The sequence below is a fragment of the Aotus nancymaae genome, unplaced genomic scaffold (genome assembly GCF_030222135.1).
Source record: "Aotus nancymaae isolate 86718 unplaced genomic scaffold, 86718_ANA_hifiasm-v0.15.2.pri h1tg000009l, whole genome shotgun sequence".
NCBI classification, from domain to species: Eukaryota; Metazoa; Chordata; class Mammalia; order Primates; family Aotidae; genus Aotus; species Aotus nancymaae.
The window spans coordinates 10,265,194-10,280,369 of NW_026988420.1; the positions used below are offsets into that span (position 1 = coordinate 10,265,194).

The 15,176-nt window shown below is 46.2% G+C and overlaps 1 protein-coding gene across 1 annotated transcript in view; it reads right to left on the bottom strand.

The window, feature by feature from the left end:
- Positions 1 to 11,926, bottom strand: part of ERICH6B (glutamate rich 6B) — a 55,017-nt gene extending 43,091 nt beyond the window's left edge. Inside the window, 6 exon segments of the mRNA XM_064373471.1 lie at positions 2,258 to 2,427; positions 5,851 to 5,899; positions 7,962 to 7,965; positions 9,371 to 9,390; positions 11,321 to 11,456; positions 11,459 to 11,926. Coding sequence (XP_064229541.1) covers positions 2,258 to 2,427; positions 5,851 to 5,899; positions 7,962 to 7,965; positions 9,371 to 9,390; positions 11,321 to 11,456; positions 11,459 to 11,926 — 847 coding nt within the window.
- Positions 11,927 to 15,176: the final 3,250 nt, after the last annotated feature.

Here is a 15,176-nt window from a genome sequence, read left to right on the forward strand (position 1 = left end):
TCCAGTTCTTTGGGTCATGTTTGCCACAGTCGCCTGTGTTTTTCCAAGTAGCTGGGCAACTTCTTCTCTGGGCTGAAAGCTTTGCTTGTCTGCATCTGCCACACTTGGGAATCCTTAGTAATGTGTACCTCACCTGCAGGAAGGCCGTTTCCCCTCCTGCATGGATGGTTTTCCTGCGTCCCTTTCCTCCACCTCCTCTTGACTTGGTTTTGCACTTCCCTACCTTCCTGGAGTTTCACGCTTCCTGGTTCCTCTTTGTCACGCTCCTCAGGCATGTGGCTAGCCTGTGTTTTATACCAAGCATGGGAAGGTGGGCACTCCTCAGTGCTTCCTGTTTCATTTGGGACTTGCACCAGAGTATGTGCTTGTTTGGAGTGAGAACTGGAGCATTTCAAAGTCCTTTCGCAGGATGGCTTGGCAGAAAGCATGGGGGCTCACAGGACCTGGGCTCCTCTGACCCTAGAAGGCTGCCATTGGAGGTGGACCTTTCTGTGGCTTTCTTGGTCGCTGACTGGCTGTCTAGCTCATAAACATACTTATGACATTTCATGGCGACCCAGGGCCCAGGAGCTGCTAAATCTACCCTGTCTCTGTCCCTGTTTGTCACACTTGTGCCATTCCATTGGCTGGACACAGTCATATACCTGTTGCCACCAATGCTCTCCAGAAAGATAGATTGGAAACTATAGTTAGAAGGGGAAATAAAAACCTGCATAAATTTTTAGGGAATTGTGTTTCAGTCTTTGTGATAATGACCATCCCCCCACCCCAAGTAACTGCAGGAACCTGGGGTGTCACTGAGCCTGGCTTGGAGGCTCCAACACAGCCCATATCTTTGGCTCAGGCCACCAATGTCACAATATTTGATCAGTGGACGTTTCCTGTGGGTGGTCAGACTTTTATTAAACACTCAGTAATGTTGGCTTTAAGGAACTCCGTATTGGAAAAAGACATAGCTGCAAAACGTGCCCATGCAGAGCAAATATACACGGTACTTCCAACCTCAATGATACAGACATAATTAGCTATATTAATAAAGGTAATGGAGGGCAAATGAAACAATGATTTTGGTGGGCCCCTCTGTGGGCTGGGTCCACAGTGGTGTGAACAGGCTCTAGTACCCTCTGCCGCATACTCCAGCCTTTCCCACTGCCTTTCTCCTCTCCCACATCCTTTCAAGCTTAGCACTGGCACTTGACTGGCAATTACCCAGTAAATGACTTTCAGAATCCTTCTTATGAATATTTAATAAATCCTCAGATTTTCTCAGTGGTCATGCTTGCTGACTTTGAGATGATTCTGGTTTGTGGGGCTCCGTGGGAGCACACATGCTGAAAAAAGTCCCCAGTGAACTGATGTAGCCTGTGAAACACTCCTCGGCACGTGCTGGTGGTGTGTGCCTGTCCTCTGCCTCTCCCTTCTCCCTTATGGGGTTTCTGGCTGCTAATTCCATTTAACCACATTTGTGCTACAAAATTTAGCAGCCATAGAGAGGGGCAGGGAGGGGAGATGACAGGGGAATCTAATCTACTGCTGCCATGACTACAGATGTGAAATAAATCTGTGAATCAGAGATGGGTCAATCCCACTAAAGCTGAATTTAAATCATTAATGATGGCAAGAAATGCTATTCAGTCTGCCACCCCCAGGATCCCAGAGTGAGGATTTGGGGGCTTAATTGGGCAGAGAATGAAGTCCCTTAATGCAATTTTGCCAGACTCTCTCCTGTGTGTCTTAGCTGTAGGCATGAAGGTTCACTACATGGATAGTATTGGTGGGTTCTGAATCAGGGCTGGCTTCGACCCCATGCTGAGACTGTCTGAGGTGGGCCCATGTCCCGTTTTCCATTTTCCACATGATTATCTGGATATGGCCTGTCACCCCAGGGAGCCAGTGTGTAATCTGGGAATAAAATGGCCTGTGTCCCTGAGGGAAATTGTGCCTGTGCTCATATAGAACAAGACTAGGAAGATGAATGAAAAACAGGGGAGGAGACAGAAAGATGGAAGAAGCTATTTGCTTCAGCACTTTGCTGATGCTCTTTCTCTGAGGGGGGTCTGGGATGGGAGGAAGCAGGAAGCAAGGCTCGGAGAGGAATTAACATCTTATCCAAAACAAGACCTCAGACGGTAATGGAAACAGTAGGGTATCATTAGCATGAGAGACGATACTCGCCACAATATTTCACATGCACAAAATGCTGCCAGAGCCGTCCTCCCCAGCCCACAGAGCCGCGACAGAGCACAGCTCCCCTCACCGGCAGTTCTGTCATAGTGCCAGTCTGTGTGACTGGCCTGGCTCCTCCTGTGCAGTGTATGTAGTGACTCAGAAGACGCTGTGGCAGATCCAGAGATGGGAGAAGCAGCAGTAAAAGCCAACGGGACACGCAAGAAGGTGGTCACCTGAGAGGGGCCAGCGTCTGGGCTCCTGTAGGAGAGGAGAACAGGAAGGTCAACTTCCAGACAGGGGCCAGGTCAGGAATCCCTTCTAAGGCACGCGGGGGGTTGACATCCAGACCCAGATGGTGGACGTCTCGAGGTTTGAAGAGACAAGCTGTAAATCATGAATAATAGTCCAGTGTGTCGTCACTCTGGGCAGCAGAGCCACACACTGCCACTGCTGCTTCACTACACCATGAGAAGATCTGTGGGTGCCTTCAAAGGCCACTGGGCCAGGTGATCATAACTGACAGTCAGATGTTCCAGAAGGTTCTCTTTCCTTCCCGGCACACAACCCTGCTTATTCTAGTGGCTCTCCCTGCCTCACAGTTGTTTTGGGCAGAGTGGAAAAGATACTGAATGAGATGCCGCAGCAGTTTAAAATCAAGCACTGAGGTCTGTCGCTGCAGTGGGCTCCCCACAAACACCACCACCATTAAGAAGGCATTCCAAAGGGTCTGGTGGCAGGGCACTGGGTGTGAGGTGCAGGCCCCACTACCTGGCAGCTTAGGATCAAGAGGGGTGACCCTGAGACATCAACCCACTCTATTTTCTTTATCAGGAGTCTCTGGCTTTTAACTAGGGGCAAGAAACTAATTCAAATGAATGAGACAGGTCTTTGGGGTGTTTTAGCCCTGGTGTTATTTCATGTCAACTGGTCCAGTTGGCAGAGACGGGCACAAGGAAAGTGCCCAACATATAAATAGAAAATGCCCAACATATAAATAGATGGCTATGGTTGGTAGAAAAGGTATAGACTTTGGTGTCAGCTCTTGACACCTGAGCTTACGTATTGGCTCTTGCAACACAGCGGAGGCGCTTGGGGTAAGTCACTTGTTTGCTGTTGCTCTTGCAGGGGAAGTAAGATTAGCCTGTCCCCATCTGCACCAGGGAATTCGGTGTAGGGGCAGGGGGTGGGGTAAGGGCTCAGGCAAAGAGGTGGAGGGAGGGAGTAGAAGGCTGCTTGTTCTCACAGTTGGGTGCCCTGGGAAGGCTCCCTTTAGGGTCTGTAGGAGTTACAGGCAGATCTTGTGGGTGCCTCTGAGGGACCAGTAGGGGAGCTTGGGTCTGTGCCAGCCCTTCAGGCTGGGGCAGAGCAGCTATGTTCTCAGGACACACATCAAGAAGGGGCCCTGGGCAAGTGGCCAGATGTTTGGGTCCTAGGTCAGGTACCCAAAGGGATGAAGAACAGGCAGATGCAAGTGAGTTCTTTAGGCCTGTGTTAACTCTTGCCCTGCTGCAGGCCCTCAAGGCCAGGTGAGGAGTCTCTCCAGGGCCTCAGTTCCTTTATCCTTCTAGCAAGATGATGCCTGTCGTATCTCATTCACCTGGTGCCCACGGGGACCCACAGAGATGATGCGAATCCTCATGAAAGGACTTAGAAAAGTCAAATCTGCCCAACAAACTTAGAGAGTTATTTCAGAATATTAGCCTCCCTAGTTATTTCCACCATGATGTACATTTCCCTCCTACCCTTTCTGGGGTTCCTGCCAGCGCTCACCTCCCGGGAAGCAGAGCCGGGTTCCAGCCACCTAGGCTGAATGCTAGCTCCATGTTCCATTGCAATGGAGAGGCCACAGGAAGGAGCTGTTGGATCCTGGGTCCTGGGGAGTTGGACCTCTCGAGGCCTCCTTCTGCAGTGCTTTAGCAAGGGGAGGGCCGGACGTGTGCCTGGAGGACCTTCGGCAAGTGGAGAAGTGGGAGAGGGAGCTGCTCATGGCCTGGGCTGGCGGATAGCCTTTCTGTGTGTAAGGGACACATGACACGCTTCCCTGTACCTGCTATCCTTCCCCAACCCTTGCCTCTCACACACGTGCACGTGTGAATGTTAATACTTGCTTAAAGGAGTCTGTGGAAGGTTTGGGTTCTCAGCTTCCTTATGTGAAGAATATCCTGGGTCTTTCTAAGAACTTGGAGGCCCAGATCTGGCCCTTGGGGGACCCAAGCCTGGTGTGGACACCAGGAAGACTCCCCAGGGCCTCTCTGATCGTCACAGCTCTCCATGGGCCCTGGAAGCCCCTTGGAAACCCCCCTCAGCTAAAATATACAGAAGATTGGCTGAGTGCGAGTGTTTGGAATAAAGCTGACCAGGAATCCTGACTCTTGTTCCAGGCATGCTAAGTTTTCTGTCCGGTGGTTTGTGGGGTGCAGAATGGAGGATGACATGGATCTACGGCACTTACTGAGAGCGTGCTGTGTGCTGGCCACTGTTTAGCCTCAGTCTGAGTAAATACACATGTCATTCTCACCCAAACCCCATGAGGCTGGAACTCTTCCTCTCCCTATTTTACAGATGAAGAGACTGAGGTACAAGGAGATTAAGTGGCTGCCCTGTAGATGGTTGGATGGAGGAGCTGAGTTTCAAACCCAGACGGTCTGGCTCCAAAGCCCCAGTTCTCAATATCTTTAAGGTGGTGACATCACTGTTGGGACCCTTCCCTGTGTCTGGCCACATTGCTTCACTTGCTTTGAGTGTCAGCGCTCGGGGTGAACAGGGGCCTTTGGAAAGCCACTCCCTGTTTGCGCATCACCTGCAGTGGAGTTAGCTGTCAGAGGCCTTGCAACACCCCTGGAGGTGTGCAGTGGGGAATAGAGTGGCCAGTGCAGAGCTGGAGTGGGGGCTGCCTCACAAGCTGAAGTGGCAGGCCCGTGTGGGAGCCCTGTGCCCACAAGTTGTAACTTATGGGTTCCCTACATGGCAAAACTGGGATTTCATTCCTACTTCTTGCCATAACCAAACTGGCCCTGTGCTTCTTTTTAGATCTAGTTTTAACCCACTTCACCAGTGGAGAGAAATCATCCTTGGGGGGAAATTGTAGGGTGTAAGACACAAAGCCAAGGACAAGGCTGGTGTGCCCCTGCAGGGGTTTTCCGGAGCTGGGCACGTAGCGGGCCCAGCATATTCCACAGAGTCTCACTTATTCCACAGAGACTTCATCCACCGTCTAGCGTGTGCCAAGTCCTGCCGCAGGATTTTAATGAGTATTCACTGAATGAGAATTCAGACCTTGGAAATATGCCTGAGCTTCTTCTCTTCCTGGACAGAATGCACCATCCCTTGGGGGAAATCATTCATCTGCTCCCCTGAGAGGCCTGCCAGGGAGCCCTTTGCAGTCTCTCCTGGTTGAGACCTTTCCCCAGACTCAGACGACCTCTGCCTCTTTCCTCTCTAGTGGTTCTGAGCACCCGGGACTTTGATCTTGGGACCCACCCCTGCTCTGTGAGTGACTGAGCGGCAGAGGCAAGCAGGGTTGTAACTTCCGGGAGCCCCCACTAAAAAGGGTTGTAACTTCCGGGAGCCCCCACTAAACTCCTTCCTCTTCTACTCCATGCCATGCCCCATCTTGAGTTCTCAAAGGGCTCCTGAAACACTGGAGTTTCCACCTGATTTATCCCAAAAGAAAACTATTACCTCGTATCACGAAGAAACATGGTGTGTGATGAGTAACTTGCCTTGGGTTCTATTGGAAAAAAGAACAAAAAAAAATTGGCAAAAAAGCATCTTTCTATTTAAAAATGTATTGTTAAGTACGTGACACTAGGGTTGGGGTGGAGAGGGCCCCAGTCATAGAAATTTTCTGTTTTTACCTTAGTATTGTCTCTTAATGGTTTCCTTTAAAAATTACTGGGTTGAAATTTTGTAAAATTAGAACTCAAGAAGATACTTTTCAGGCAATCATGGATTTTGGAAATTCGAGTTTGCTTTGCTTATCTCTGTGGTTATCCAGAAGTCTCCCTCCGTCCTGGGATGAAGGGCATCTGTACAGCAGAGGTGACTGAGGTGCAGGGATATATGTATTTTAAGAATTATTTTTAATTTTAAAGGACCTGCTTATGTCACGTAATCACCTGATTGTTTGCCTTGAATGATATGGCATCAAGAATTTCTTGTACACTTGGGATAAAATACGCCACCAATTCTAATAATACAAAATGGCAACGGTGGAAGCAATAGAGAAATGAGAACCAGAACATTTAAATTGGGAAGGGAAAGGTGAACACTTCTGCTTATCCATAGCTTACCCATGCAACCAAATAGTATTGAGGAATATCCCTTGGCTATTAAAATGATCTCTGTAAAAATTAAGAACATGCGCAAATGGCGAGGTTATAATACTAGGTTACAAAAGGAAAATACTAACTTGTATGGACAGCATGTTTAAAACAGCAAAAACCAAACCACACAACAAGGACCATCACTACCAAAAATGCAAACGACGCTGGCAGAAAGACAGAATACCGATCACTTATGTGTGCATTAGCTTCACTTATATGTGAATGTTTGCAGGTTGGGGGACATCTTTCTACTTTTTACTTTTCAACTTTTCCATTTTTTAAAGAAAGGAACAGGAAGAGATTTTTTTTTTTTTTGATGTCACTTTTCTAAAATTAAAATAGGTACACAACTTATGAAAAAGCAGAAGCAAAGCATGAAAGAGGAGAGGAGGAAAGGAAGAGAAGCTACTGAAGGGAAGAGAAAGTTTGGGAGCCCGTCCTGGCCCTTCTAATGATTTTCTGTGACTTTCTCCAAGTTGCTTATCTGTGAAATGGGCAGGGAGAGAATGGTTGGGACAATTAAAGGAGATAGAGATTGTGAAATAGACAATATGCACCCTTTGCCATTGAACTATGTTCCCTAAGGGTCATTGGGACAAGACATGTGCAGAAAATGATGCTGTTTGTTGGGAGCACAGTGGAGGCAGAAGCAACCGGCTCTGGGGCTCAGCATCCCCAACCCACCAGTGGCTGACTCAAGGTCACAGAGGTGAACTTTCTTGCATGAAAAGTTGGCCGGCTTTCTCATCTCTGCCTTGTTAGTATCTCTTGCACCTTTTTTCTGAAATTTCCAGAATTGCTAGGCTCCCTGTTGGAAATCGTAGTTGGGACACCAACTCTCAACTGGAAATGGTAACTGAATGACAGCATTTAGGTCAGACAACATTCGGAGCTGCTGAGGAGGAGCTAGTGGGGTAAAGAAAATAAAATGCAATGCATTATATATATCAAAAGATTAGGCAAGGCTAGGCGCTGTGGCTCATGCCTGTAATCCCAGCACTTTGGGAGGTCAAGGCGGGCAGATCATGAGGTTGGGAGTTCGAGACCAGCATGGCCAAGAGACCAGCCTGGCCAAATGGTGAAACTCCATCTCTAATAAAAATACAAAAATTAGCCAGGCATGGTGGCAGGTGCCTATAATCCCAGCTACTCAGGAGGCTGAGGCAGGAGAATTGCTTGAACCTGGGAGGTGGAGGTTGCAGTGAGCTGAGATTGTGCCATTGTACTCCAGCATGGGTGACAAACTGAGAGAGCAAGACTCTGTCTAAAAAAAAAAAAAAACAAAAGGCAAAAACATGATGAATCAATGTACTGTGACATATCTATAGCCACAGGGCAGAATTATCATTACGAATGTCTTGGGCACTAAATAAACACTACAAGGAGGTCTCATTATCAGGTGGTTTCACTCTACAGTAGGTTCTATTGCAGCAGGAGAGCAATGTAGCCTGTAGGCCCATCTAGCACCTTTCTTGTTGTAAGATTAGAGGAGTATTTTATACCTTACAATTGTATGGTGCAGGGGAGATTTCAAAGCAGTTTCAGATATGTTACTTCATGTACTGGTTGCAACCCATTGTGAGAAAGGTGTTTTTGAACATGGGGAAACTGAAACCTAGACATCCCCAAATCTAGGCCCCGCCATGTGCTGGCTTTTCTGACTTGGACACCACAGCACTCACACCCATGTTATACATCAAATATCTGAACTCCCACAGCAGGCCAGTCAGATGCAACTAATGAATTATTCACTGGCAATTGATGCTGCATTTATATTCAAGTTGCTCACCTAATTTTACTGATTTCCCCATAAACTCGAGGGGGAATCAACCCTTTAAGGAAGAGAGGTGGGTGGAGGTTGTTAGTCTGATGTAAGCAGATTTGTCCAGGGCTATGGGAGTCTCTGAAGTTGACTGGCCTGTAGGGTGGATGAATGGAGGGTACAGATCCCTCCCATAGCCTGGTTCATTGTATTTTGTCTTCTGGTTATGTCCATTTCACAAAGCAGGTAATGTGGCTAGGGGTGTGTGGCCAGGCACAAGTCAATGGCAAGGGAATAATAATACATCATATAATATAATGATACTTATAATGGCTAACCCTTGGTTAGGCCTTAAATGCTATGTGCTTGGCATATCGCTTAATGATTTACCTAATTTAACCCCTTTAATCCTCCTACATATCCTATGAGGTAGATCTCATGCTGTTCCTATTTACAATAAAGACAACTAAGACATGGAGAGGTTAAGTCACTTGCCCAAGCTCACGCAACTAGTGAGAGGGAGAGAGCTGGCATTCAAACGGAGGTAGTCAAGCTCCTGAGAGAAAGGAAAATGTGCTCTTGTGACAGACTCCTATCTGCTGTTAAGTAGACAAAGAAATGGCACTCAGGCACCCACTTCACTGTCTGCTCCTGTGGCAGACATCACTAGTTGATCATAGCACTCTTTGCTGCTGAGCCCAGACAAGGCCTCAGAATTCTTCTCAATGTAGTTTTCCACTACTAACCTCTAGTAGTTAATGCATCAGCATGAGAGATAAGCCCATTTGTCATATCTAGGGCTCATTTTATAGATGCCAATTCATGGATAAACTTTAAATAAATGTGTGTTTACCTATGTATGTATGAGTGTGACTGGCTTTAGGAAGTGAATTTGATCACTTGATTCAATTTACCTGTACTGAGCATCTGCTATAGGTCAGGAAGACACTCTTGCTACTCACTGAGGTTCAACACAGGGGTAAACAAAGTTATATCTTAAGGCTATTAGCAGAATATTATACATAAAAATATTGATATATTTTTTGAAACATTAAGAGATTTCTTCTTAACCTGTTTTGTACAATCTGACTTGAAATCTTAGAATTTCATAGACCAAGACATTCTTCCATGAGTCTTGAAAGGCATTTCAGCATCTCCCTAGTGTTTTTTCAGTGCCTCTCCAATTTTTGTTAGCAGGACATTTATTTTCAAAGTGTTTGCTTTATACACAGTTCCATTCCCTTGACAGCATTGTATTTGTCCTACTCTGGTAGGTAATATATTTACAAAGATCCAGCACATAGAGGGGACATGTTAAGAATGCTTGATTCATACAGTGCAAGAGAAAAAGCCCTGAATGCGATTTTTCAGTATTAGAATTACATTTGATACTTGAACAGCAGGGATATTAGGATTCCAAGAGGGAGCTTAACGGTAGAGGCACACAGAAAAGAGAGTTTCCCAGCAATAGTGGAATTACCTCTCCAGTGCAACAACTAAATTTTCAGGGGAGGAGTAGGAATCAAGGATGGTACATCTGATTTGATGAAGAGGGACGTAAAGGTAAAATGCCTGTGTGGCTGCAGAGAACACCCAGCTTTTAGGATGTAGGTTGTGTGTAATCAGATTTTTAGGAATTTAAAAATTCAGGCTGTGTAGGATACTTGCAGTTGGTAGCAGAACTGGATACAGGAAAATAGTTTAGTTCTACTTAAAAGCCAACATGAAGATGATGTGGGTGACCTGAACCTTTACCTTTCTGTACTAGTTGAAAATGGCCGTGCTGTCACGACATCAAGAGAGGACACCACAGGGGCATATGAGCGAATGCACATGAGTCACCGCTAGCAAACAGCACAAGGAGGCTGCTGCCAAATAATAAAACCCAACATGAGGAAATGCTGCCAGTTGCTGAAACAGTGTTGGAAAAACATTAGCCCTTGGATGAGAAAAATCACTCCAAAGTCAAATACTTAACCACAGACTGAAATGATTCCTTTAAGGGGGCAGAGTGGGTATCCCGAGATGCATACCAGTGTCTGTTGACCTAGCAACAGAATGTAGGCATGTGTTCCAGGAAATAGAGATCTCTGATAAAACAGTTCACCAAAATGCCATTTTAAAAAAGTAACAAGAAATTGGAAGCAATAAATGGTCAATATTAAGAGATGGATGAAAAATATTACAGCTTCTCAATACAACAAAAGGTGATGTAGTCATTAAAATGATTTTTTGAAAGCTTAATAACATTAAACATGTACAGTATTAAATGATATATCAGTATACAGTGTTTATAATCATATAAATATATAATAAGTATATATTTGAAAGCAGGTTACAGACATATGAAGCATGATCCTTTTATAAAAGGGATGTGTGTGTCTGTGTATCTATATGTGCATATAAATATATGCATGTGTGTGTGTATATATATATATATATAATATACATCTGGGGAAGATATAATCAAAAGTGTAGAAAGTGATTATCATCTCTGATGGTCAAGTGGTGGTGATTTTTGCTTCTTCTTTTTGCTTATATATAGTTTCTTTCTTTCTTCTCTTTTTTTTTTTATAGATGAGCATTCTGTCACCCAGGCTACTCAAAATCCTGGGCTCAAGTGATCCTCCCATCTCAGCCTCCTCAGTAGCTGGGACCACAGGCATGTGCCACCACACCCGACTAAATTTTAAAATTTTTTGTAGAGAGGAGGTGTCGCCATGTTGCCCAGGCTGGTCTCAAACTTCTGGCTTCACACTATCCTCCTGCCTTGGCCTCCCAAACTGCTGGAATTGCAGGTGTGAGCCACTGTGCCTGGCCTGCTTATATATAGTTTCTAAAACATCTGCAATGAAAATGTATTACTTATGTAACATGAAAAAGAAAAGATACAAATAATAACTATCATTACAAACAGGTGCTTTATGTTTATGAAGCCTTCCTGCCTGCTTTGTTGGTGCAGTGCTTTGGGGCAAGGCTATTGTATTACAGTTGTGAGCAGAACTTGGTCAGTAAATGCATCTTCCTACCTGTCAGCACCATGTTTAGGGTTGCCAATTTTCACTCTGGATCTTTCTCAGGTTTGTGCTTTTTACCTGGGCATCGTGGTAAACTAGATCTACCATCCTTGGGAGGCGCTCCTCCAGATACTCATCCCCTTCCAGATACTCTTCCTCATCCAGACCCTCTTTTCCTCCCAGAGATGCTCTCCCTCCTCCAGATATTCACCTTCTTTCAGGTACTTTTTATACAAATGTTCTTTTCCATCCAGATTCTCTTTTTTCTCCAGAGCCTCTTTCTCCTCCAGATTCTCTTCCTTCTCCAGAACCTCTTTCTCTTCCAGATACTCTTCTTTCCCCAGATAGTCTTTCTCCTCCAGATCCTGTTCCTCCTCCAGATACTGTTCCTTCCCCAGACACTCGTCCTCCTTCAAGTCTTCTTCCTTCCCCAGATAATCTTCCTCCTCCAGATCCTCTTCCTCCTCCAGAGACTCTTCATCCTTCAGAGACTCTCCCTCTGTAGAAAATGGAGATTCATCCTGTAGACTTTCCTCATCTAGTTCTACTTCAGTATCCTCGTTTTCTGAAGGTAACGTCTGTGTGGAACACTGGGGAGATAGGGGAGGGCGAGGAGGTGATGCTCCTGGTGACTGACTGTTTTCAGCAGACATGCTGGGGAAACCGTAGGCGGTGAACTCCTTCCGCAGGAGCCAACGTCACTTCATCATCCTGTATCCAGGAAAAGAATAAAATCCTATTAGCCAGTAATAGCAATTGCATATTGATTTAAACCCATTTTTTGTTCACGTATTCAGTAGTCTTTGGAGAGCTCTTAAGTATCCAGATCAGTACATAGTGACCAGTGAAAAAGGTACAAGAAGAGGGAACGGAGGCTTACCCTCAATGCGCTGGGTGGGGAGACCACCCCTGAAGGCCAGGCCTTCAAAATTGCTGCACAATATGAAGTCAATGGGGAGGGCTGGAAAGCAATCATTGTTTAGTGGTGCTATCACTAGAGAAAGTTTTTATTTTTCATTAAGTATTTATTGGCACAATAAATAAGACAGAGACTGTCTTCCAGGAGCTTGAAATCTGGGGAGAAAGGAGTCACAACAAACAGATTGCTAAACACAGTGATGAACACAATGGAAGGGGTGCCCACCGAGTGGGATGGACACAGCAGCTGGGGCTTCTGGTCAGTTAAGACCCCTGTGGCCAGAAGTCTGTGGGGCACATCCTCATGGCTGCCACATGCACTGTCAACCCTGCCCGCAGCACCATCCACCATCAGCTCACCAGGCAAATGCTACGTATGTTTTAACACTGAGCATCTTGACACCTCCAGGAAGACTTCCAGGCTCCCTCTTCTGCTCCATCCGTGTCTTCTATATTTTTTACTAAAGTAACTATTTTGCTATATTAAATTGTTTGCACGTTTGTCCTTCCAACAGCATAAGCTCCTTAAAGGCAGGAGGGGGCACTGTCATTCTTTTTTGAAAATAGATTTTGAATCCTTCCACTCCCCCTCGTCTCCTCTGTGGCCCACTGTGATTCCCCATGGTGAGCACTCCATCTCTAGTCTGAATTACCGGCTTTCCTGAGACCCCTGCCACTGCTCTGCTGGTCATTTACTGCAAAGAGTGTTCTTGTAAAAATATAAATCAAATCAGGATTTCCTTTGCTTAAAATCTCCCAGTGGCTTTCTGGTGTGCTTAGAATACGATGTCAACTCCGTTCCATGCCTGCCTGTCTTTCTGGCCTTATCTATCCCCATCCCTCCTCCCCTGCCCCCACCGTGTTACTCTCTCCTACAGCACTTATCACTGTGGCTAATTATGTGTCCATTTCTGTGTGTACTTGTTCGATTTTTCTCTTCCACTAGGTGTAAGTGTTTCAATGACAGTGACCTTTTAAAATCCATTCCCCACTGTATCTCCGATGGTTAGTTTGGAGCCTGGTGCATAATAGATGTCCAGTAAATATATGACCAGTGACTGAATGAAGGGTCAGGAAGAGGTGGCTCTATAGCAGTGCACCCTGAAGGTTTGAAAATGACATTTATTCTGCACAACAGGACACACTGGAGAGGCAACTGGTCCGGAATCCTTCTGCTTGCTCTGGGGACTTAAGAGATAGATTTCTTGGCCTGCATCTTTCTGGGTATCTGAGTGGGAAGCTCTGTTCTAGGGAACCAGCCAGATGAGACCACCAGGATCAATGATAGCAAATGCAGCATGATGTCCAAGATGAGGGGTGTGATGGACAAGGCCATTCATCACGGGCAAACAGCACATTCATCCACCTACATGACTGTTGGAGCCCCTGGATTGCTGGATTCTGATAGGATTAGCCTGGGGCAGTGAACACAGAAATGCACTGCCCAGATCCCCTTTTCAAAGAAGGACTTGCCGCCCAGCTGTGAGGAGTGTGGTCAACAGGTGGCCCCCAGCTGCCAGCTCCTTCAAGATGTGCTTCAGCTGCAGAGTCCTTTCTAGTGATGCCCTTCTCAGGATAACCTGTATCTGAGGCAAGGTCAAAAAGGTAAGGAAAGCCCAGTCAACTCCAGGCAGCACACCTCTGAGAGGCCACATTCACCCTGGAGCTGTCCGGCAGGCTGACCAAGGCTCACCAAGCCTACTCCACAAGTGCCATCTCCATCTGGCACAGGCCTGCTTCCTTCCGGGGTGGACCCCAAGAAATGTTTCGTAACTCAACAGTTGCATCTCAGCAGTTTGCATTTTAAAGTCTATTTCCAGAGAACCTACCCTGTGATCGCTTCACAAAATATAAATCTGGAAAGAATTGACCGAAAGAGTTGGTGGAGAGAAAAACAAGGCCTCACTGGTGGACTGATTGCTTAAAAGGTCAGTGGCTGAGGGTAGGGTGTAACCAGATCTTCCTGGGGCAGGGAACACTGGCCTTGCAGATTGACCACAGAGTGTAGCAGTGAAGGGGGAGCCCATGCACGGAGCGTTTTAAAACCCATCATGAAGTCTTTTGTGTTGCGTGGCATCAAAAGAGAAAATTGCAACAAATTTAGTTATTAATTGAATTGGATTTTATTCATGATTCATGAATAGAGCAGCCTCCATTCTACAAACAGAATGAGAGTCCCAGCAGGCAGTAGCAAAACAGTGGGCTCTGTGAGGTGGGAACACAGAAACAGAGCAATCAAAGAAAAGGAGACTGGCTAACATCAGGTTACTTTTCTTGGTAAGGGTTAAAGCGGAGAGAGGACTTGCTTATTATTCTCACTCAGGTAGACTGGAAGCTCCTGTTTTCAGGAAAACCTGCACTGTTTTGGGATCTATCTGTTTCCTTGCAGTTTCAGTTTGATTATGTGGCACTTACCATGGGTAACTCCATTCTGGTTTGGTCTTGTCTCCTGGGGCCTAGTGCAGGAACCTGGTCCAAAACAATGGCTTCCCATAAGTTTTGCTTCACAGTGGTGATGGCGGAAGTGTTAGGATTAAAACAACTTCGGAGCAAGACGATTCCCGTGGCCTTTTGCCAGACAGTTAAGAAGCGGCGGAGACCGGAAGCTGAGCCTGCAGTTGGCTTGCCCTTTTGTCCTTCATTTCATGGCTCTGTGGTCTATGAATGTCTTTTCATGTAGGATGCCTCCAATACTTTTTGGAGGAGGAGGTGAGGTATAAATAATACGTGAACTGATGGTGGAGGACACTGTCTGTGGGGCAAAGGATGAGCTACGAAAAGCTTTGGGACCCACCCACGGCTATGTCTGCAGAAGCCTTTTCCATTCTAAAGAAGGTCCCTTCAGCTTTATTCATCTAAACCCTCAATACACCACCTACTATTGTGTACACTTCTAACTCCCACTGGCTCCCGATGCCTCGGCCTAAGACAGGGCTGGGATGGCGAGAGCAACTGGAGAGGTGACAAGGATTCTTCGCTTGACCA